The sequence below is a fragment of the Catharus ustulatus genome, chromosome 12 (assembly GCF_009819885.2).
Source record: "Catharus ustulatus isolate bCatUst1 chromosome 12, bCatUst1.pri.v2, whole genome shotgun sequence".
Taxonomy (NCBI): domain Eukaryota; kingdom Metazoa; phylum Chordata; class Aves; order Passeriformes; family Turdidae; genus Catharus; species Catharus ustulatus.
This window is the reverse complement of record NC_046232.1, coordinates 1,396,100-1,419,612: the sequence shown is the minus strand read 5'-3', so window position 1 is coordinate 1,419,612 and position 23,513 is coordinate 1,396,100. Positions and strand designations below refer to the sequence as shown.

The following is a 23,513-nucleotide window of genomic DNA, read 5'->3' as shown; positions in this document are numbered from 1 at the left end:
ACCCAGGACAGGGCAAGGGACAATGTCTGTGGAAATCCAAGGGGTCCTGTTTCAGCATAGGAAAGATTTTGCTGAGAGGGTGGTGAGCCACAGGATCAGTTTGCCCAGAGAGGCTGTGGAGCCTCCATCTGTGGAGGCACTCTGAGCTCACTGCTGTGCCTGCCTGGGTGAGGGCTGCCTGGAGACGTCCGGAGGCCCCTTCCAACCTTGGCTGTTCTGTGACTGTGCCTCAGAAAATACATCACTGCTCTAGCAAGCCACAGGTCACCCTCTTTGATCTCTGTGTGAGGCTCCATTTCTGGCTGTGTGTGACAAACACTCTCTAAGTGGTGCTGGTTAGATGTGGCTGTGTACATGCAGGCAGAGTCTGTGACTCACCTATTCCATATTTAAAATACAGACTCATGGCACACTTAAAATGGACAGAAATAAGAATTCTCCCCTTCTCTGAGCCAAGAAAAACCAACCAACTTTTGCAGAGCAGGATGGATCAAAACAAATCAGATACAGTTGTGTAAAAATATTAACAAAGTTGTCACAGTGGCTTACTTCATTGATCAGCCAATTTTAATAGTCAAACCCCTCAGTTGCAATATGGTCATCAGAAAATTGTAATAAAGTGTATCTAACTGTCTAATTATTTCAATCACTGACTCAAAATGAACTCTGTGAATCCATTTATCTAGTGTTAGTTCATCTGAGTTTCATTTTAGCTGTTGTTCATTTTAGCTGTTGTGCTCTGCTCAGAAATGACTTGTGAAGCACCAGTGTTTCCATAGCCACAATGACTGCTGAGGTTTTCTGCTTGTGATTTCCTCTGGTTTCAATGACTGTGATTGCCCCCCACCACCGTCCCCAGGTGCTTCTCACTGCCTCAGTGAGCCAAGTGTCCTTCCCAGAGCAGCTGGGGGAATGGGGGAAGAAATCACATGAAAAAAAAAGAGTAGAGCAGCCTCTTCTGGGGAGATGAACCTGAGCTCACAACAAACACAGACATCAGCTGGGCAATCAGCTCAACTTTTCCAAGCTGGTTCCCCCTCTATTCCCCATTTCCACACATGCTCTGCAGCGATGATTTGGCCTGGATGTGATCAGGACCATGGCCATGCCTCTGGAGCTCAGGGTGAGGCAGTACCATGGCCATGCCTCTGGAGCTCAGGGAAATGAGATGCAGGACCATGGCCATGCCTCTGGAGCTCAGGGAGATGAGATGCAGGACCATGGCCATGCCTCTGGAGCTCAGGGAGGTGCAGGACATGCTGACAGCAGAGCCCACCTGTGTGCTGTTGTGCCTTGTGTCAGTAGAGTCAGATGCAACTGGTGCCATGCCATTCAAATCAAACTGGGTGGGAGCCCTTGCCAAGCTGGCATGCCAGGCTGGAAGGTTGCCAGCCTCATCCCTGCCTGCCTGAGCTCAGCCATGGGGTGCTGGGCTGCCAGGAGCCTCCCCAGGTTCAGTTCCTCCCAACAAACCTGCCCAGTCTCACTTCCTTCTCACAGACCTGCTGCAAAACAATGGGCCCTGCAAAGCTCAACCTCTACAGGAAAGCAGGGCAGCTCCTGGTTTAAAAACTTCCCATTTTGAATAAAACAATTGATGCTGTATTTCTTCAGCACGTTGCCTAATAAGTTTAGGAAATAGCTTTACTGTGACTTTTATCACCACAGAGCTCTTGTTCCACAGTTAAAAGTCTCATTAGAAGCTAAATTATCTGTGAAGCTAATGACACCTTTTTTGGCATATGTAACTGACCATTGTGTGAAAAAGCTATGGTAGAAGTTGAGAGGCTCACCTCTCACAAAGTCAGCGTTGCACTGAAGCTGAGGTTGAACACAGTTTGAAGTCAAAAAGAGACATGAAGCACCTTTGGAATAGCCCCTGTTCCTGAGCACTTCCATGGCTCCCACTGCTGCAGTGTCTGAGCACAGCCTGGCTCCACAGGCAGGGATGTGGGAAGGACCAGCCCACAGCAGGGCAGGGGAGCAAATCCTGCCAGCTCATGTTCAAGGCCTGCTTCATATTTGCTGGCCTGCAAATGTGTGCTCCCCCACACTTCTAAATGTGAGAGCTCTGAGAATCCACAAGCCCTGAGCCATCCCACAGCTGAGAAGGAACAAGCATTTCACACTTCAAGGGTTATTTTTAAATCATAAGTACCTTAGGAGCCCATGACACATTTTCAGAATTGACTTGGCTTATGGTGTTTGATTAAAGCTGTCCAAGGGAATAGATTTGCTCCCCCTTGACTCTGGGCACTCTGGAGCCTGCCCCAAAACCAACCACTCCTGTAAAAGTTTTCCTCATTCCCTGTTCCCAGGTGGGTATGGCAAAGCCAGGAAGTGGTGCAAATACCTTCCTACCTCTTGGCCAGAAACTGCTGCATTTCAGGGGCTGCAGCTGCACTTTTGAGCAGCAGGTTGGAGGGACACTAAATAGAAGAAAAAGGCAATGACAGGAATGGAAAAGCAAAAGCAACAGTAAGTGCAAGAACACAGAAAGACACTGTGACTGAGGGGGAAAGATTTTCTTGGATAATGATTTTGGTAACAAAAAAATTACTGTTGCTCTGCCTGTTAACATAACCCTGTTAACTTGGAATGCAGCTGGTACCACACAGCACTCCCCATTAACATGGGAATTTCCCTTCCTGTCTCATATGATGCCAGAGAAGACAGGTTACATCTGTCATGTAACAGCAGAACATTCCAACTGCCCTGTGCTGGCTATCAAACCCATCTGAATCTTCATCTCACTAACATTCTCCAAAAAATATTATCAGAGGATAGTAAATTTCTGTTAAGAAGCACATTTTAGTGCAGGCTTTGAGCAACTGTCCCTTAAACCATTACAGAGTGTGTGGACCATATACAAATAAAAATTGTAATTAAAAAACACACGTTTTTGCTCAGGCCATGCTACAAAGAAAATAAAATTGAACTAAGTGTGGAAGTTTTAGTACAGTACTATCACTGCTACATTTATTTGGAAAAGAGAGGCTAAACCTTAAACCTGTTATGAGGAACAATTTGCATTTTCCTGGAAGACAGCACACCCTGTTCTTATGAAGTCTGGAGAATTCTGGGGAGGAATGAATGCTGCTCTTCCTCTGCTAGCTGGGGGAGAGCTCCTGCTTTTAGGGTTTCTTTACATATTTGACATGGAGGTAGGTCCTGAGGAAACCCCTGCTTATCCAGAAGTTTCCTGATGGTGGAGCAGGGAGGTGCTGCTCTGGGACACCTTGTTAGGATGAAGCACAGGGAGGGGGTGCAGCCATCAGAGATCAGGGCTCTGTGCTGAGGCTCCCACCACTGGGCTGACACCTTTTGGGTGTCAGTCAGAAAGGCAGCTCCTGTTGTCCACACCAAATACCAGAGACAATTGCTCGCTGAAGCAAACCACATTTTCCTCTCGCAACAGAACCTTATGAATGCAAAAATAATTGCTGATCTTGTGATCTGGGGGGTGAAGCTGCACACTTGTGGGGTGTTGTGCAATATCCTGTAAGTTTTCACTTTAAAAGAATTACTGCATAACTAAAGCTTCCATCCTGCAACCAGATATATTCCTGTCCTCTTAATCAAGCTGGGCAATACATTTCCAGGCAAAAAACAGAAATCCAAAGGTGCCTTCCTTAAAATAAGGTGTTAGCTTCAAAGCTAAGCAAGGACTTGAATCATTTGAGTCACATGGTAATGTGACTAAGCACAGGAGAGGAGTTTAGGGAAGAAGAGCCATGAAGAACCGGCCTGGCCAGATCATCAGCTGGCATTAATCACCCTCACACTACTCCCATAGCTTCATTTATTCTCCCTAAAGATTGAGGCATTCAAAAGTAACTCTACAAATGTACCAGCTCTAAAAGTCAGTCAGCCTAAAGGTGCCTTGTTTTCCAAGGAGTTCAGCAATGCAAGGGCTGAAGTTCCCAGGGCAGCTCTGGCCCACAGCTGTGTGCCAGCCTGGCACTGCCCTGTGCAGTCAGTGGTGCACAAAGGAGGAGAACCTTAGGTGTGGTCATGCACAGTTAGTCCTAACATCAACCCTGACTTTCGTGTTTCCTCATTGTATTTTTATTCTTTTTAACTGCTCAAATCTAGTGCTGCAGTGGGGGTGGGGAGGGCTTCCTGGAAGTGCCCAGAGGATGGTGGTTCACTGAAATGTGTTTTTGCCTCTGCCCTTCTGTTTTCTACCAAGAGAGGGTTTACCCTGAAGCATGGGTGGAAAGAAAGAGAGCACAAGAAGAAAGAACCGCCAGGCAATGGCAGGAAGAACTCATATGGTTTCATGTCTTTCTTTAAGTCAGTCCTAGATGCTGGATAAATGATTGCCCAGAAAAGAGGCGACCACATAACATCCTGTTTACTCAACTTTGCAATGTCAGAATTTTGATTTTGAGCTTTCATTCTCCAATTGCAAGAGAACCTCAGATTACCAAAGTGAGAGAAATTACTTTTACCTTGTAATTGCAGGGAAAGAGCTTGAAAACAGGAGACCAAAAGGATTTTCACACAAAAGTCAAATAACAAGTATGGAGCAGATCTCATTTAGTATTTGCTGCTTTTAGGTCGGCTGGGAGTGTCTAGGCTTAGCTGTGGAGTCTCTGCTGGTCCTTTCTAATCTGTGCTGCCTCACAGCTCCTAGGCTCTGCATGCCTGGGAATGCTCCTGGCAGCAGGGTGGGAGCCTGGAGCTGAGCAGGAGCATTTTGCTGGCAGCTGCTGGCTCTGCTCTTCACCAAACAAGAGGGAATTCAGTCTATAATTAGCAGCAGCTCACCTGCTCTGGGAGCCACTGGTAGAGCTGAGGACATTCACTGCAAGCAGGTTCTGAGCACTGTGAGACAGACAAATCCATGGCCCTTCCAAAAGCGCTTTCTGGCCCTACCACAGGAATGTCAGGAGTTTTATGGGGACTGGATATATTCTTTACACTGCATCCCTCTGCCCAGCATCAAACACACTACCAAACTCTACGTTTTTGCTTGAAGACAAATTTTTCTTTTTACTAAACTACATTTAAAACACAGAACAACATTAAATTAGTTTTAAACTATATATATAACCAAGGTGAATTTTAAAAGATTTTAAAATACAGATACATTGAATATAGGAAACACATAGTGAATGCTCACTTACCCAAAAAGCATCTTTGAACTGCAGTTGGGTCATGATTATTGCTCTGTGCAGGGGTAGGAATCCTTCAGCAGGTGCGTTGTGGGGTGAGAGCAGCAGCAGGCACAGCTCTGAGCCTTGTCACTGCACCCCAGCCCAAGCAGAGAGTGCAGCACATCCACAGACCTGCCCCTCCTGCAGTCAGGTGCCAATAGCACGGGGCTGGTCCAGGCAGCTCAGAGAAATGACCTGTGGCTGTGAGGGACAGAGGGCAGAAGGGCTGTTGCTCACACACAGACATGCAAGTGCTCAGCACCCGCACCCCAAACCTGTTTCTCTTCTGGTAAACAGTTAATATTGAAATGAGGAAGCAAGGAGATGTCAAATGGTGTCAGGCTGCTCCTTGCCTTGGGTGCGTCTGAGTGGACAGGAAAAAAATAGAGGGGAAAAAATAAAAAGGCATTAAGTTCAGTGTTATGATTTGATCAGCTGCAGGAGGAGAGAGAAACTATTACAGTGCAAAGGAAACCAGCACAATGCAAAGAGATAAGCTGTTCTCTAATGCTGTGTCTTGCAAAGGAAAAGAAGCAAAAGAAACATAGGTACCCTATTTCTGCAGCACCTTCTGGGGCTACCAGAGCCCATGCCTTTGCACACAGGAAGCTCAGCTCAAAGCTGCATTTTGCAGCTGAAACGGCTTTTCAGGACTCAGGGTAAATTAAGAACTCTGAGAAGTGTGCAGGTGTCTGCACCCATTTAGATACCTGGATGTCGATATAGAGAACACTCCTGATTTGCATACCCTCACATAAATGCTCACATGAATATGCAAGAGATGTGAAATTTAGAAGTAAAATCCAAAGTCTTGAAAAAGAAGAGAACTAAGAGTTTGTTAGCAGCAGGACATGAGTGAAGCCTCACAGAGCAGTGAAGCAGCAGCACCAGACCACACCCAGCACCCCACTGACACCTGGTATTTCAGGCAGCTCCCCAAATCAGCTCCTTCAGTTGTTACAGCTGCAAATAGCTGAGCACAGGGTAACACTTCTAAAGCTTCCCTGAAACTCTCTCCAAAGCACCCGTCCTCCAGGTGAGGTTGCCTCTGTTTACCTCTTAGGATGTTTCAAGCACTCTTAAATGCCTGGTTTTAAATACTCACTGGCATTTTTGGGGCATAGGGAAAAAAAAAAAAAAAGTGATGATTGTCTATGCAAAAGCTGTCTGATCTCCAACTCACTGAGTGCTCTGGGTGTTGCTGTTTTCCTGTTGCCCCACAGCAGCAGTTCTGCCCCCCAGGCACATCATCCTGGAGCAGGGAACTCTCACAGCTTCCCTGGGTTCCAGCAGGACTCGGGGCTCTGCTCAGACAGCTCTGCAGCAGCTGGGGCTGCACTTACCCTACTCACTGCATGGGCAATTTGGAGCTGGTGCTTTAAAGAATTTGCAAGATTCCCTTCTGATGGTCTGAAGAAGACAGGGAATATGCAAGGGCTTTGTGAGGGAAAATGAAGTGCAAGCAGAGGAAAGCAAATGAGAGTCTGGAGGGTCAGAGCATCATTGCACAAGAGTGGGAGAAGGAGAAACCTGAGGATTCACTTGCAGACAGTGTTGAGGATAAAGGAGTGAAGCTTTCTTCCAGAAGGGAAAATTCCTTGAAAAAAATGTATTTTGAGGGCATGGGCACTAGTCATACTTGATCTGTATGCAAAAAAGGAAAAAAAAAAAGGTCTTTTTTTAGAGTGTTTTATCTCAGTTCTTCCAAACCTAAATGTTTCCTGTTACTATTTCCAAGTTACAGCTGTGTTTTGAAACCATCTCGGCTGCTGTTGGGGTTCATAAAAATGCACTGAGTGCATTTTAGCCCTCTGAAACGACATGCTACTTTCCTGTTATTTTTAGTTTGGCCTCCAGCCACAAAGCCAGTTATTTGACTGAACCCCAGGCTGGGCTCTGTGCCTGCATCCATCCCACCCAGGAGCTCTGGTGTAGCACAGAGCTCCCAGGGATGCTCTCATCAGCACGGGCACTTTGCTTTGTGCTCTGGGTGGGTTTCTCAGAACTGCCCAGAGCAGGGCTCCAGTTTGGGTACTTTGACGAGCTGTCAGAGTAGCTGGTGTGAGTCCCAGCCCTGGCTCTCAGGAAGCAGATTTGAGTGGGTTTGGGTCCCTGCTGCCAGGGCCTGGTGGTGCTGGGTTATGTCCATAGGGCACTGTGCCATGCAGGGCTTTAGAAGAGGGATACAATTCCTCATTCCCCTCTGCTGTAAATAGGAACAGCCTCCAGTTCTGAAATGCTCTATCTCAGGATTGAGTGAATACCTTGATGTGTGTGTGGCTAGAGTTCTATGAAGGGTGGAAAGGCTGAGCCCGGGAGGGAGCTCTGTGGGGCTGAGGCAGGGAGTAAAATCACTGAACCTCAGCAGGCTGTGAATGCTGTGATGCCATCTGCTGAAACCCCCTGAGCATCCTGCAACTCCCCCTGCAAGTGATGGCAGCACCTTCGAGCCAAGAAGCAGCATTTTAGTGGGCAAAGAAGGGGCTGAGACTTGTCAGGATGCTTTGGACACCTGCAGGGCCTTTCAGCTGCCCTTTCTCTCTCTTTTACAGGGGATTTTAGCCTGATCTGACAGGCTCATTCAGAAATTCAGCAGTGCCAACCAGAAGCCTTAAGTGGAACTCTTTCCTGACAGCCACTGCATCTCCTTCCACCACTGCTCTTAGAGGCTAAAAATCAGGTGTTCTGTTTGATAAGGCCAAGAACATGCTTCCTGAGGGTTTTCTCCCCAGTAATTAAATTGTTTGGCAGCAGAATGTACCATTTGAATCCATTCTGTAGTAAAAAGTGAGGATAAGTCTGATTTATTTAAAAAAAAAAGTTTTAAAAGCCCTCAAATTTTCTCATTCTTTAGAATGGAAGTTTCATTTAATTTTTAACTATATACTACTTTGAGCAAAGCTTTTTATCAGGGATTTGGGTGGCAGGTTTGGATTTGACAGTAGGCAAAATATGAAAACAGCATCTACAAACATTTTTGTGCTGATCCAGGACATCAAGCAAGACATTCTTTAGAGGAAATGTTTCTGATTTTGGGGAGTCTGATTGAGTAGACAATAAACCTTTTATTCTACATAGCAAGAGGATGGGGGAGTCTATGTAAAGAATTAAGGCATAATACAAGAAATGCTGAATGCTCAGATAATCCCAGTGTTGAGCTGGTTGCAGTTTTCAGAAATCCTCAGGTATATTGTGGTCCTTTGGAATGATGTTTGGGAAATGCCAATGGAGACTGGAAGGCACTGGTGCAGTCCTTCCCAGCCTCCAGAACTGCTTCCAAACAACTGCTGCAGTGTAGCCATGTCCAATCAGCCCAGCCTCTGGTGTGTACTGAGCCCCAAAGCCTGGGGACAGTAGCAGCAAGGAAACACTGCCAGAGAACCATGGCTAAAATAGACAGCTCAGCTGCTGAGCTGTGCCTGCCATTCTTATCCCATACCAGTGGATCTCTGAATTTCCATGCAGGAAATGTCAGGGGCTTGCAAATTGTCCCCAGTCACAGCCATTAAAAATGTTGAAATCACCTCTTCTGCGAGGAGCCAGTCTCTGTTCCCATGGAAACAGAAGCTGCAGCCTCTAAACACCTGCCTTGCTTTGTTCCAGCTGCTCTGGGCCATCGTGGCTGTGGCTGGAGGTGGCTTCAGCACAGCCCAGACCCCACAGCAGGGCTCTGCTCAGCTCTCAAGCTCAACTCCCTCTGCTCCTCTTAGAGGGAACTGCTGCAACAGCCTTCCAAAAGCAGTCTCACAGTGCAAGAGTCCTGCCAGTGTTCTGCTTCAGTAAAAACCATCATTAATATAGAGATTAATTGTACAGGCTCTGTTCTTATCTCTTGCACTTTGTGTATAATAAAATTGTTTGTTTTGTAGAAATGTGGGGTCTTTCTGTGCTTGGTATGTGTTGAAACTATCCTTACCTCTGAAAATGTTCCAAAAGCAAAAAAAAAAGGAAAAAGGGAACTGTGGAAAAGCGCAAAGTCATTGGGGCCTTGAATAGCACAAACAGGATCAGGTTGTTCTTGAGAAAAAAGTAGAAGTACAGTAATTTCACAACTATAAGGTGCACCAGAGTATAAGGCGCACTTCTGGGTGTTGGCAAATTTCCGAACTTTGTCCATATTGGACTACAAAGCACACACCATTTTTGCAGCGAGGATCCGCGTGCAACAAAGTAACGAATAAGTAACGGAATCGCTCCATCCTGGGGTTTACCGGCAGGTGCTCAATTTGCAAACATTTTTCACAGATTGGTGTAGCCTTTAAACACAGCCCCAGGTGCCCTCCCCGTGCTGTGGGCCCTGGCACTCCCGCCCGCCCCCGGTGCCAGCTGGTGCGGCTGGCGAGGCACAGCCTGCACCGCGGCTCGGGGCTCCGATGGCGTGGCCGCAGCTCGCGCTTCCGGCTTGGCAAATTTCCCAACTTCATCCATATATAAGGTGCTCCGGATTATGAGGCGCACTTCCAGGTTTTGATCAAAATTTTAGTCAAAAGGGTGCAGCACCTTATAGTCATGAAATTACTGTACTTTGGGAAAGAGAAAATAAAATTATTTTGGTTTTTATTTCCCTCTTCTTGTCATAAATTCAGGTACCTGCTGAAACATGGTTTTAATTTCTCTGACACCTTTTGAATGCTTTATCAATACACTGGCTTTCCCCATGTCCTAATTCAAAGCAAATCACTACTCATTTGCAAGTACTGCACATCCATTGGCCAAGCAGGAAATGCTGGTGCTGCTGAGGTTTCTGGATCTCAAAAGCACCCTTGGATCTGGGTCCCTTTTTCAGCAGCGGTGACTTGGGAGGCAACACTTTAGCTTCCTTCAGCATATTTCAGCCAATTTCTGCATATGTGCTCATGTGGAAACATCACCACTCACTTTATATTTTTTTTTTGTTTGTTTTAATATTCCTGGGCACACTGGATTATTAGACTATTTCTAAAAAAAAAATCAGATCTTGCCACCACTATGGCAAAAGCTATACTCATTCCCAAGGAACCGATATTAAAAAATATGGGTAGGAAAAAATCCAACCACTAAAATTGAAAAATTTTGTATGTCTATTACTATGACAGCTAAAAATATAGTGTATGTGGTTTTGCTCTGAATCAAAATTTCTAACCTTCTACTGGTGACACATCAGCACTTACCCCCAAAGGAATTCCATTTGCTGTGAGCATAATTAAGAGGTTGTACCCTGGGAAAAGACCAAGGCAGAACTAGCTGCTTTTACTCAACAGAGCTGGGAGGAAGGAAAACATGAGTCAAGGAGAATACTGTGAGAGCATTACAAGACTTATTTCTGTAGGAATTAAAAAATCCTAACACACTCCACACAAGCTGTTCTGTGAGGCATTGTCTAGAATACTCAGCTCATTTATTTCCAGGAGACAGAAGTGAATATTTGGACTTTCCTGCACTGAACGTGTAGTGCCATTAACCCCCCAGGCTCTTTCAAATAATCACAAAATAGGACAGCACTCACTTGTGGAGCTTTCAGCTGAGGTTAACTTTTAGAGGTTATTACTACAAATATTATCTATGTAATGCTTTGATGCTTTAAGCCTTCCCTACACCACAAGTCAAAAAATAAACACAATTGCTTTTGCAGACTTGTCCAGAAAATGCTAAATGCACACCTTGCTCTTTCTGAATCTTCTTTAGCATCCAGATAAGATGACACATCTCTGGTTGATAAAGCCAAGAATGCTGCCACTGGACATTATGCACATTGCTCACATCTCCAGGAACTGCTATGGGTCACCCAAGGTGAGAAATAAATGTACAAAACACAGAAAAATAGAACATTTTAAGTTTTAATCCAACAAATGAAGAGGGTCTCGACACAGTAAAATATCACTGTATTTCTAATGCTCTACAACTGTACATTAAAAATAATTCTTGTCTACAGATGTAAAAATAGCAAGTTTTATGCTAGAGTAAAACACAGTATAGAAACCATCCAAAATCAAGTAGAAACCTCTTAAACAACTGAGGCATTTATGTATTTTTCCAAATGTATTAAACAAAACACAGTTAATACTAACTCTAAACATTCCCCTACCTTCCCCACACTCTGCCCTAATTTAATTGATTAGAAAAATAGTAGTCTCAGTTACTACATTTTGTATTCTTTCAGAACCATCTAGATTCTCCATTTTATTCAAGTACAGTAGAACAACTCTTCACGATACAGTACTACCCTGATGTGATTTATTTCCCAACACTACAGAATTTTGATAGCAAGTATTTCAGATTAATTTTGAAGGCTCAAAGAGGCCCAGGAAGTTTGCAGGAGGGCAATTAAATTTTGAATGCAAATTATTTACACAAACATTAGTGTACTGTAATTACAGCATAAAACTTGTAATGCAGCTGATGAGTGCTTTTAACAAAAGCTCCAAATGAAAGAAAGGGAAGGAAAAAAGATTACAAAATAAATAATCTAAAGTTCTTCATGGTAGAAACGTTCATCATGAAGCTGCCTACCATAATCTGTTGCTTCGCTGTTAAGAAACAAATCTTGATTCTTAAGAATTTCTGCTTCAGAAAGTTTTTTATCATCATTCAAATCCATCTCTTCAATGAGGTGCAAAGCCTGTAAAAGAAACAGACCACCACATGCACCAAGTTAAAACAATTCTGATTTTTGCTTATTTATCTATTACAAAAAGAGGGAAGTTTAGCAGTAAAATGAAGAACCAACTGCAGAATATTTTACTTGTAGCTCATTGACCAGTATTTCATAGTTCAAAGCTAACAGGTGCTCTACTGCACCTCTTATTTCTGAGAAACAGGAGTCCTGATACAACATGGGCTTTGTTTTCATTTGCTGAACATCTCCAAATACCATGATTTAGAGAATCCCTCTGTTCCTACTTTTCCTGATTGGTTTGGCTCAATGCAACTGAGCCAAAAATAACGGGGACTAACGTCAGCCAAAGGGATTTTAAAAGCACTCTGCATGGCAAAAGCTGAAAGATTAATATGACAAACATCTTGGCCAAACATGTCAATTCCTGAAAATGGAAGAGATAGTAATTTTTCTGGTTTTATGTTATTTAGGTACTATTAGGGTTTCTCAAGTCATTTGGAAATGCTGAAATGGAAGTGTGTGACTTCCAACAGCAGTTTATGACTGAAATCAATGCTACCTTCTCTTTAGGAAAGGTGACTTTGCTAAGCCTTTTTATTACCCAAAGGAAAATCTAGCACATTAGAGAAACAAATAGAACCTTTAGAAGAAAGGCAGAAGTCCTCTCTGCCACAGCCAGGGACTGGAAACTGCCACAAAAAATAAGCTAAAATGAGAATCCACTTAAAAATAATTATGCTGTTCTACCCCTGATTAAACCATTTTAATTAGCATCATCAAAGTTTTCTTTACACCATCTTGAATCATAGAGTACTTCCATTTTCTTGCACTTAAAACAAGTTTTTAGTTCTACAAATTATGATGATTTATCCAGTTAGAAGAATTACAATCAATTTCTTATTTCAAAATTATGCAGCTTCTTTTGGTAGTGTATCTCATTAGATATACCTACAACCAAAAAGTTACTTATTAAAATTCTGTACCCTTGAGTCAAAGCAGATAAGCTATTTAAACATGTACAAAAGCACTTTGTTAATTTACAAACATTTACACAATTAATAGGAACCTCACATTTGCCTAATGCAGTTAAAGGACCTGCATTCCTTGTCAAAGAAGTTAAAAACAGATGCAAAAATACATGCTGGTATTTTTTTTTCAATAACTAAGACACCATAAATCTGAATGCTTCTCTCATTTTGCTGTGATCCTTCAAAATTCTCCTGCAGTAATTAAAACCTAACCAGCAGTCAACCACGAACCTCCTCTTGTGCAATGCCCTGATTGTTGGGTACTATCCAAGACAGCAGCTCTTGGGGGTTGAGTTTTCCATCATGATCCTTGTCATAGTCATTCACAAACCGGTCCTTCTCCACCAGGATCCATTCTGGATCTTCCCTTGCAGCTAGTAAGACACAATTGACAACTTTAAAGTCACTCTTTGCTTCAAAGCAGAGGTTTTCATCTTTTCTCCTAGGCAAATTCACTTATTCTCATAAAATATCACCTAAAAGTGATGTCACTAAACAAAAACAAACCTTAATGGGCAGAGGAAGGCAGGGGAAGCAATTTCATTGACTGTCAGTATTTATTTGCACACCTATTTGATACTTACCTGACTGCATCCTGCAGCTTACAGCAATCCTAGACTTGTCTTTAACTCTTCAAGGAACTGAGAAGTAATTCATCAAAATTATAAACACCGCAGACAAGCATGAACTGGCTTTCTAAGCCTCATGAAAGTCAGAAGTAGCAGATATCACAAGAAGGTAAGAAACAGTTTTAAAATAATTACAATTCTATTATTAAAGAAAAAGTGAAGTCTCTCCTTCCTTTCTACACTTGGTTTAGCAAGGAGATTTTCCCTTTGTGTCACAATTCAGCACACACTGTTGCCCCAAACCACGAGGTAATTATGAAATCAGAGCCCCCATGCAGCCTATTAGTCATTTTACAGAGTGCTGCAGGAACACTGTCTGCAGGAGAGAAAAGCTGAAGTACTTTGTACAATCACAGCTGATTCTCAAGCCTTGCTAACAAGTTGTAATGACAAAGCTGTTATCTTCTCTATTACTGCAACAATGTCACCCCTTTCCAACAATTTTTTATAGACTGGCTTGGAAAAGCTTGCTTTCATGTTAAAGCAGGAAAAAGATAAAGAACCCTGTAGTTACATCAGAGATCTGTTGTTTTTACTGGCTCTGACAAACAAAGATGGTTATAAAACATGAAATTCCAGGTGGCTGATTAGAAGGAAGAAAACCAGATTATTCATTCTTCTGGTTCTCCATATCCTCATGTGGCTTACACAATTCTCCCCAGCTAGGAAGCCATTCACAATTAGCACTCCTTTGGGCCAGGTAGACTTTCCACAAAACTGAAGTTACTGGGCTTTTTGGAATGGGAAAAATTATTTGCCCTAGCTTTTAGCAAATCAAATACAGTGTAAAATATTCATTTAGAAATATTGATAAGCACCAGGTAAGTGTTCTTCAAAGAAGGAACAGTTCAAGTTTAAGGAAGGGTAAAATTGGGAAGAAACCAAACCCAAGCAAACCAAAGAGCGAAGGCAGCAAGCAGGTTTCTGATACCTGGAAAGGGAAGTGACTCCTCACACTTGCCCTCCGTCCCTCTCCCAACACACTCAGCTCTGCCCTTCCAAAGCAAGGCTGGCATCTGCCTGCTCAGGCTGATCAAGGCCAGGGCAGTTTACCCTCCCATTCCTGCTAGCTGGATCTGCAGATGTGCTCAGCTGGCAAATATAGCTGCACCTTGTCGTAGCTGCATCCTTTGTGGTCAGGAATTCACTTCAGTCTTTTAGAAAATAAGAAGCAACTTGCAAGGAAACTGGGTTACACACAAACCACCAAATACACATGGGGCAGACTGAAATAAGGAGTCTTCTGTGCCCAGTTCCAGAAAACAGAATTATTCCAAGACAGAAAGTCTTACTCAGAATCTGTGGGTGTAAGTGTGAAAAGCTGAAAATAAAGGTGCATGCAATTCTCCCCATTCCAAAAGTTTTGTTAGTTCCCTCTTTCACGCCCCTTCCCTTTTTCCTTACTTGGGTCTCTTCTGTAATCACCAAGGAATTCTTCCAGGCTAACAAATCCATCACCATCTTTATCATGTTCTTCTAAAGCCTCCTGAATGACAAAGTCCTTTTGTATACATACAAAGAGCAAAATTAGCAACTCATGATCAAGAGAAACAGCACTGAATCATTTTAGAGCAATGAGTATTCCTTAAATGAAAGACTCCGTCATTTCAAATCTCTTTTTTGTGTTTTATGCAGACTAGTGCAGTAATTGCTTCCTGTGCAATAAAACAGATCTGTCCTTAAGAGTTCAGAACGTCAGATTTCATGAAAACCAAATCTGAAAGGTGTCTACAGAGCTAGAATCCTTCAACACAATTCAAAACTGCAAAAGCAGCTGAAAAACATGAATATGTACAAAGCTCTATTGGCTCATTTCACTTTTCTCATCTGGTGGATTGACTAATTTGCATTTTTGCAACTTAATTGAATTGCTAGAACTGGTAGGTCTTTTGTCCACCAGAGAGCCAAAATCAAAAGTTAAAACTTCACTGATGGATTTGCAGCCTAACAGAGTTGAGAGGTGGCTAAGTCAGTCCAGTCCCCAAAGCTGGGCATACTTATGCAAATCCTAGTCCTTGAAACAGGTTTCAAAGAAAAGCACTGAACTCCTGCTCCAGCTCCTGCCCTCCAGCACTGGATGCACAAGACATTACCTGATTTTTAATTTGGGCCGCCCAAGCCATATCCATAACTGCTCCACTGTGGTATTGGGGCTAAAGACACACACTGAAAAGATCTACACACACAGGCTGCTGAAGCTGCTCCCCTAAATCTTACCATCATGTACTCCACCTCTTCGGGGTGTTCAAACGCAATGTATTCATCCACACTGAGAGCAGGAACATCATCTCTGTTAGCTTTCTCAAAACGTTTCTTCTCCTTTAAATGAAGCTTAGGACATAGATTTAGTTAGAGCCCTTACTGGAAAGGGAAAACAACATAATAATAGCTGTCTGTACGCTCATTAGGATATTAACTGTTTCACATTACCTACTCATATTATACTGATGTTAAATTTTCACTAAAAACACCTCACTGAGAGCAATACGAACAATGCTTTTAATTGAGGTGGTTTTATTCTAAGAATCACTAAAACTCTGCTTTTTTCAATTTAAGGAGCCATTTAAAACACATTGAGGAGAGGTAATGAAAAGACCAAGAATTCTCATTTTCATGTGTGCATCCTCTTCTAAAAGTCACCGATTTCCAAAATAACAAAGTGGAGTACAATGATTATAATTAATGGCAGTCATTGCAAATTCCAAAATTTATATTTTAAGGACTCTTAACCTTCTGGATCTACATCTTATTTATGTCAAGAGCTGTCTGTAGTTCAGAGAAGGTCTTGAAAGATCATGTAGGTAAAATGTCTTTTCTGAAGCCACTTCAAGGCCAGATTCCTTTACTACAGGACCGCTGTCCATGACACGTGATCACTTTAAACAAAAGTCACTTCTCTAACCTGTTTTAAGTATACATATTAGCATGCCTTTAAAAAAGAAATAATATCTGATATAAGCAGGCAAGTTCTTATTTCTGAATGTCTTGCACATTGTATTTCTGCCTTCCAGATGTGCAAAGCTTTCCTACTTTTTCTTGTTTGATTTTGTGCAATCTCTTTAGAGAAAATGCAGACCCACACCATTGACAATCGACCTCTGATCAAACTGCTCATGGTGTGAACTATAAAAACCTTGGAATCCCATCCTTAGGTGTACTGCTGTCAGTATGAGTGATCTGAATATGGAAGCAGCGAGCAAATTAGAGATCATAAACACTTTACAAATAACCATTTGAAAATGTAATTCTGATTTATATCCTACTTATTGGCACTTCTCTCAAAATCAGGCTAACCTGATGAAAACAGAGCATAACATGTAACAAATAAAATGTTAGATTTTAACTATTCTGCAACATAGTTAAATATCCTCCTAGAGAAAAGCTGCCTTTAGTTGGGAGTTTAACTAGGAAGGCAATCCAGAAGGATTACAGAAAGTACTATACTGCAATGTAAGCTTGAACCATTGAGGGAGAGTTTTCCAGTGTTTTTTGGGAAGTGATGAGCAAGGCTGCCACCTTCTGGTAAACTCCTGTCAATTCTGAACTGTATCTTACTCTTCCATCTTGATCAGAGCAGGACCACTAATTTGAAAACATAAGGAAAAAGCTGAAGGTGGCTGACCTGTGCTCCTTGTAAAATGCTGCTCATTTACAATTGACCTTGGAGAAGTCAGCAGGCAGGAAAACCCAGCAAGCAGTTGAGCCACAACATGAGCAAACAGTTCTATCCCAGCTTATATATCTACTATCTGTGATGGCAATGTCTCAAACATGGTAACAATATTTTGACTGGAAGTTCCTCTGGAAGTCTTGTGGTATTTAAAAGTTATGTAATTTCAGTTATGTGACATTCCAAGCTTTACAGTTTGTTTCTTCACTGTGTAAAATCCTCTGTTCACTGTATTGGTTTCACTTCTGCTAACATCCTGTATTATCTACCTTTACTTTACTAAAAGTAGAAAAAGTAATCCTCACAGAAAAAAATAAACCTCTGGCCAGAATAGTCTAAAAACACCCTTATTCTCTTTCTGGGAAACATGTACATGTACTTATAAATGTGGAACTTGAAAGGAACTAAGTTTTGCTCTGTGGTGGTTCTTGGTGAACCTCCTCTCCCTGCCCCTCTTGCCTCTTTCCCCGCTTAAGCATCTGCTTTCATAGCCATGACTCACACACAACTTCTGTGTTCAAACATCCATTTTTAGCTGTGAGTTGCATTTTCATTGCTTAAAACTGTTTGACTTGCTATTGCAATTTCTCTGTGGGTCTCTAATGGACAGGCAATATTGACAGCCCACACTGAGTGCTCAAGCAGTAACTGAAAGAATGGCTGGAAGTGCAACCAAGGGGTTGAAGAGCTTCCTTCTGCTCCAGCCCCAGTGCTGCTGGCCCCTACTGAGGGCAGGACCCTGCTGGGCTGCAGACCTCACCCAATGGACTGGGTTTAAGGTGGTGGCTGGAGACCATGCTCTGCTGTAAGACTGACAATAGACACACACCCCACTCAGCCAGCAAAGTACGCCCAGGAGGTACCATTTCACCGTGTCTTTATTTTGTCAGCAGCAGCTTTAATACTCCACTACTTTCCTTTAATTACTCCCCTATCTCAGAGAGCACAAAGTGTTAACCATACACCAGCTGCTCTGCTTTCTCTACCCATCTTGTTCCAGCACAATAAACAAATATTGCTCCCTTTGGCCAAGAGCTCACAGGAGCTGCTGCTGAAACATTTTACCTGGCGAAATGATTCTTCTTCTTCATCCTCCAGGACGGCGTCCTCATCAAAATCAATCACACGATCATACATTTGCAAGTTATACTCCTTCCAAGACACCAATCCATCACCATCTTTGTCATAGTCACTGAAGTGCTGCTTAGCTTCTTGTGTAACATAATGCTTAAAAGACTGCTGGATCCAGGAGCTCAGCTCATCTATGAAAAACATTCAAAATGTAATAAAATAAAGAAAATCAGAATCATCTGTACCATAAAAATTGTGAAGATCTAACAGATCTATTCTGCCTGGAATATACTTTGCAATTCAGATGAAAGCACACAGGCAAGAGATTACTTAAAGCAAACCAGTCTGTCTGCTCCATGCTGTGGCTTTTTCCAAGGTAACTGAATGAGGGAACAGGCACAGTACAGACTTCGGGGGGGGTGTTAATGGTTATGAGGCCTTGTCTTTCCAAATCTGAAGGAAATCAACACTACAGCATCATTTCTGCTTTCTCCAGAGCTTTATGAAACTGATGCTGAGTATGGTTTAGACAGGCAACTCTAAATGTAATCTGGTATCCCAAAAAACATTTGTTCCCATCATTCTGGGGCTTCTTTTGAAAAATCCACAAACTGAAATAAAACTTAATTTAGTACCATTGCCTTAATTACCCAAAATAAAATATTAAGTGTTTATGTGGAGCTATCTTCCCTTTACTTGGGGCTGAAATCAAGCCACACATAACTTGGAAAGGTTTTTTAGCTGCTTGTTTTTATAGAAATGTAGCTAAAAGAAATAAAACTTAATATACCAATGAACTGACAGAAATACATTAAAGTTACTTCATTTAGAGAAGATTGGGAGAACACATTCTCCCAGTATCTCTCAGTTATTTTCAGGTGCCCAGAAGGGAAAAACATCTTACTCTGCATTGCAAAAATTATACATCCTAATCAACTCAACTGAAATCCTGCTCTGAAGAGTCATGATGACTAATAGAGAGTCCTATAGAAATCACTACTTTGATGTAGAAAAATCTTAAAGCATTTTTAAAATATCTTATCCTGTGCTTCTTGGTAGAGGCATCAATACAACTTTATTAGGTTTATTTAAATATTCTTGAAAAGTAACAGGAGATTTTTAAAAATACATTTTGAGTACTGAATTTGTATTAGCAAAGGGAGCAGCTTGCTAACCGATTGTGTGAACTGATTGAGCATGCAGAGGTGTGTGTGCCAGCAAGGCTTGTGCACAAAGCAGCACTGCCTTACAAGAAACTGCAACATGATTTCTTAAAGATGGGCACCATTAATGGTTTATTTCCCAGCATTTAAGGTGTGAGGCACAGCCATGTGGCCATATAATGTCCAGTGCCATTAATCAGAAATATTTAATACTCCAACATCAGAGAAGCAGCATTAATATATTTCATCTTCTCTCACAGCCTCCAGATGGAGGCACCACTAATAAGGAAAATGTTCTTGAGAGTTTTGCAATACACTGAGGAATAACTGAGCTCAAAAAGCTTAGTGTAAAAACACACTCCACTGTGAGTTATACCTTTGGGAAGTGAAAGAAAGGCAAGTTTTCATTAGACTGAGAATCAGATGCAACATATACACCATGAGGATGGAGTACAGGTGGAATTCCTGCATTTATATGGACTTTTTCCCTTACAGCCTTCATATTGTGAGCTGCCTATGGTGTATGCCAGGGATTAGCTATCCCACTGAAGCTACAGACTATCTCACCTCTACACTCTAACCTCTACACTCTCACCTCTACACAGTCCAGGAACACTGAAATCAGGGCAGAATTGATTAAATTCAGTGTGAAAGGCATAAAATGAAGGGCATTCAAAAGATAGTCAATCTTGTCTTTAAAACAGCACTTTGTCCTCTCACTTAGAAAGCTTCCTGCATGTTTAGTACAATTTTAATGTAACATTACTGTTCTGGCATTTGACCAAGGATTCTGCTTGCTTTGTGTGTGCACACGAGAGACTTTTTTTGTCAAAATCAGAGCAGAACATAACTTTCATAACAAGGTTTAAAATTAAATTAACATTATCATAATGATGTGCTGAAAGACAGGGCCTGAGTTTACCGTGGAGTTCCTAAGTCTGACTGACAAAAACCTGTCTGGGAAGGGCCATTTGATACTGTATTATGATGAAATATGATCCTTCAATGTCACTTGGTGTCACCAGGTACTGAAGCACACCTATGTAGTATTATTGCTGCAATACTTTGTTTCCATCTTAAACCTGCTCTCTGATTTGCGCATAACAGGATTACAAACACAGAAAGCCACTTGATTCCAAGTAGCTTCAGACATGCAAGGAGCAGGTACAAGTGCAAAGGAGGTACCTTCCACTACTCTAACCTACGCTAACTCTTGTTGGCCACACTCCTTCCATCACACAATTGGTCAGGTTGGAAGTGGCCACAGTGCATCACCTGGTCCAACCTCCCTGCTGAAGCAGGGTCATCCCAGAGCACATGGCACAGGATTGTGTCCAGAAGGTTCTTGAGTACCTCAAGTGAGGGAGACTCCACAATCTCTCTGGGCAATCTGTGCCAATGCACAATCTCTGCACAGGAAAGAAGCTCTTCCTCATATTCAGGTGGAATTTCCTGAGCATGAGTTTCTGTTCCTTGCCTCCTGTCCAAGAAGTTGGCACCACCGAGCAGAGCCTGGCTCCAATCCTCTTGGGACCCTTCCTTCAGGTATTTATACACATCAGCGAGGTTCCCTCTCGGTCTCGAGTCAAACAGAAACCTTAAGCAATAAAATAGCCTCTGTACGAGCCTGTCAGTGTCCCTAACCCACTGTGTAAGGGATCGTGATGTTTTTGACCGGGGTTTTCCCCAGCACAAGAGCCGCAGGCTGTGTCACGGGCAGAGCGCCTCTTTCTCCCGGAGCAGCCCGGCCCGCCCGGCCCCCGCCGTTACCCTCGCTGAGCAGCCCATCCGCATCCGCATCGATCTTCTTCACGATGTTCCTCAGCCGCCGCTGCTGCTCCTCCGGGCTGAGCCGCGCGTACTCCTCCGCCTCCTCCTGCGGAACAGCAGCGCGCTCCGTTAGCGGCCCGGCCCGGCCCGGGGAGTGCGCCCGCCCCGCGGCCCCGGCGGAGCGGCGGCCGCCCCCGCCCGCCCTCGGCCCACCTGCCCGCCGAGCAGCGCCTCCCGGTCGTACTCGGCGCGGTGCTGCCCGCTCGCCGCTCCCAGCGCCAGCGCCAGGCCCAGCGCCAGCAGCAGCGGCCGCATCGCGCCGCATGCCCAGAGCGACCCGCGACGAGGGGCGGGGAGACGCCCGGGGGCGGGCGGGGGGCGCGGCGGAGGGTCGGGCCCTCGGCAGAGGAGGGTCGGGCCCGGGGGCGGAGAAGGGTCGGGCCCTCGGCAGAGGAGGGTCGGGTCCCCGAGCGGAGGGTGCCCGTGGCCTCAGTTGGCCGGAGGTGTCGCTTGCGGGCAGCACTCGCGGTTCAGTTGTGAATGCGCCTCTCTTGCCCAGGCCTTTCTGGTTTACCAGCGGAAGGCACCAAATACCGTCAGGATGTACCGACAGTTCTCCAACTTTTACACATGAGTGAGGCCTGGCAGAAGTGACTGAAGAAGTCACTTACCGCAGTCTGACTAAGTTCGAGGAACATTTGACATGGTAGGAGTGATTCTTCGAGATGCCCTGCACAGGTTAGAGCGCTGGGCTGGGTGATCCTGATGGGTCCCCTCCAAGTCTGCATATTCTGTGATTCTGTGATTACCAGAATTTTGGGCAAGCATTAGCAAACCCTACAAGAAGAAGATTATAGGAAACAAGGTGTGCAAAAGGTTTATACTGAAAAGGAACAAGCATTAGTCTTGCTTAAGGGTGCAACTCACAAATAACACTTCTGGGGCAAAGAGAAAGGGAAGTGAGGCTTTGTAAGAGTTATTAATAAGGTGGATCAATACAAGTTTTAATAACTGTTCAACACAGATAATAGAAAGCTGTAAAATAAATTTAACCTCACTGACCACTCAGACAAACTGAAAATACATCGAGTAAATGAGCAGGGGCCTCCCCAGGAGTATCATTCCTACTAGCTGTCACATGAAATTGGGATTGCTGTGATCCTGACCCCACTGCAGTCAAATTAATCACTGGGTTGGCAGTTACTGAGTTGAGATTTATGTAGGGCCATCATTAGATCCGTTATTTCTCCTTTCAATACAAGAGTATTTTCAAAATTCCTCCTTTTAACCAGAAGTGAGGTTAACCTACCTGTGTTTCCACACAGTTGTTCAGACAGAGCCCCCAGGTAGTGCAAGTTGCTGCACTGTCCAGACCCTTCCTGGCGACAGCAATGGACTCCTCCAGTTCACCTGCAATTCTATTAACTCTGAAGAGCTACGACAGTTCATTTTGAAGATCCAAGAGTAAAATATTGCAATAAATCAGTAAACGTGTTATTGCAATTTCCTGCCCATATAAGAAATGTCTTTCCATTAAAAAATCTAATAGTGAGTTAAGTCTAATACCTTTTATTGGTTTAAATGTCAAATTTCCCATCAGTATTTAATAAATCACATACACAAAATGTGAATTAAGTCCTACTACTTGTGGCATGTGTAGACAAAGCAAATCCTATGAGCAATCAAAACAGAAATAAGATTTGATTCATTTCTGAAATGGCACTTGGGATGCTTTGTTTTCTTTGTCTGATGCAGTACTAACTGCAAAAAACCTCTTTGCTGCATATCTCAAGGGCTGACAAGTGCATCAGATTAGACATTTCAGTGCCTACACAACTTGCAAGACCACATTTATTATTACAAAATTCATTATATCCTGTACATTAGGGAAAAAATCGATCTCAGCAAGAGGGAAAGCAGAGGGAATCATATTCTTCTCCATGTCAAAATACAATCCAGACCCTTCCCAGCACACAGGTAAACCAGTTGTGTAATAAAATTCAAGATCATTCTGGTATGAATGCAGGGGGAAAAAGAGAGAGGCTTTTCTGCTCCCTCCATTATTTTAACCACGTGCATAGCAAATGCGTCACTGTTGTAAGAGGGAGTATCAGTGAAGCTATTTTTAAATCAGAATACAAATCATGCTATGTAAAATGTAGTGAACTTCCCGACTTTTCTGGAAAATCTGCCCTTCCCTCAAGCCAAATCACATGCAGTGTGTCACAAATCTATTTGGAGCCATTCTTTTGGTAACAAAAAATGAATGTTAGAAGGTCGTGCTCAACACAACTTTTTTCTGCAAGATCTGCAAGTGTGAATGGGGTCTGTTGGACCATCAGCATGAGAACAGTTGTCCAGCACAAACACCAGTTCCTGAACAGTTATTTCTAACAAGTCAAGTTATCCATCTGGTGTTCACTGT

The 23,513-nt window shown here is 43.2% G+C and overlaps 2 protein-coding genes across 3 annotated transcripts in view; both read right to left on the bottom strand.

Annotated features, from left to right (window-relative positions):
* Positions 1-10,885, bottom strand: part of PSTPIP1 (proline-serine-threonine phosphatase interacting protein 1) — a 52,330-nt gene extending 41,445 nt beyond the window's left edge. Inside the window, exons 1-2 of the mRNA XM_033070541.1 lie at positions 10,802-10,885; positions 5,133-5,363 (exon numbers count right to left, since the gene is read on the bottom strand). Coding sequence (XP_032926432.1) covers positions 5,133-5,165 — 33 coding nt within the window. The 5' untranslated portion in view covers positions 5,166-5,363; positions 10,802-10,885. The remainder of the gene's footprint in view (positions 1-5,132; positions 5,364-10,801) is intronic.
* A 77-nt stretch (positions 10,886-10,962) lies between these two features.
* On the bottom strand, positions 10,963-21,434 carry RCN2 (reticulocalbin 2). 2 transcript variants are annotated; one of them, XM_033070543.1, is made up of 7 exons: positions 21,302-21,434; positions 21,089-21,194; positions 18,150-18,346; positions 15,632-15,745; positions 14,819-14,915; positions 13,017-13,159; positions 10,963-11,760 (listed from the first exon to the last, which is right to left on the bottom strand). In XM_033070543.1, the coding sequence occupies exons 1-7, from the start codon at positions 21,401-21,403 to the stop codon at positions 11,608-11,610; spliced, it is 912 nt and encodes a 303-aa protein (XP_032926434.1). In that variant the 5' UTR covers positions 21,404-21,434; the 3' UTR covers positions 10,963-11,607. The 2 variants fall into 2 exon arrangements, with proteins under 2 accessions (XP_032926434.1, XP_032926436.1); XM_033070545.1 differs by having other exon boundaries at positions 15,632-15,733.
* Between the last annotated feature and the right edge of the window lie 2,079 nt (positions 21,435-23,513).

What these genes read in the sequence shown, in the direction of transcription:
- RCN2 (XM_033070543.1), bottom strand. Translation starts at nt 21,403, where the DNA reads ATGCGGCCGCTGCTGCTGGCGCTGGGCCTGGCGCTGGCGCTGGGAGCG. An exon ending in TGATTACAGAAGAGACCCAA is followed by an intron (nt 13,160 to 14,818) that starts GTAAGGAAAAAG and finishes GTGTCTTACTAG; the next exon opens with CTGCAAGGGAAGATCCAGAA. An exon ending in AGGGCATTGCACAAGAGGAG is followed by an intron (nt 11,761 to 13,016) that starts GTTCGTGGTTGA and finishes TTTCTTTTACAG; the next exon opens with GCTTTGCACCTCATTGAAGA.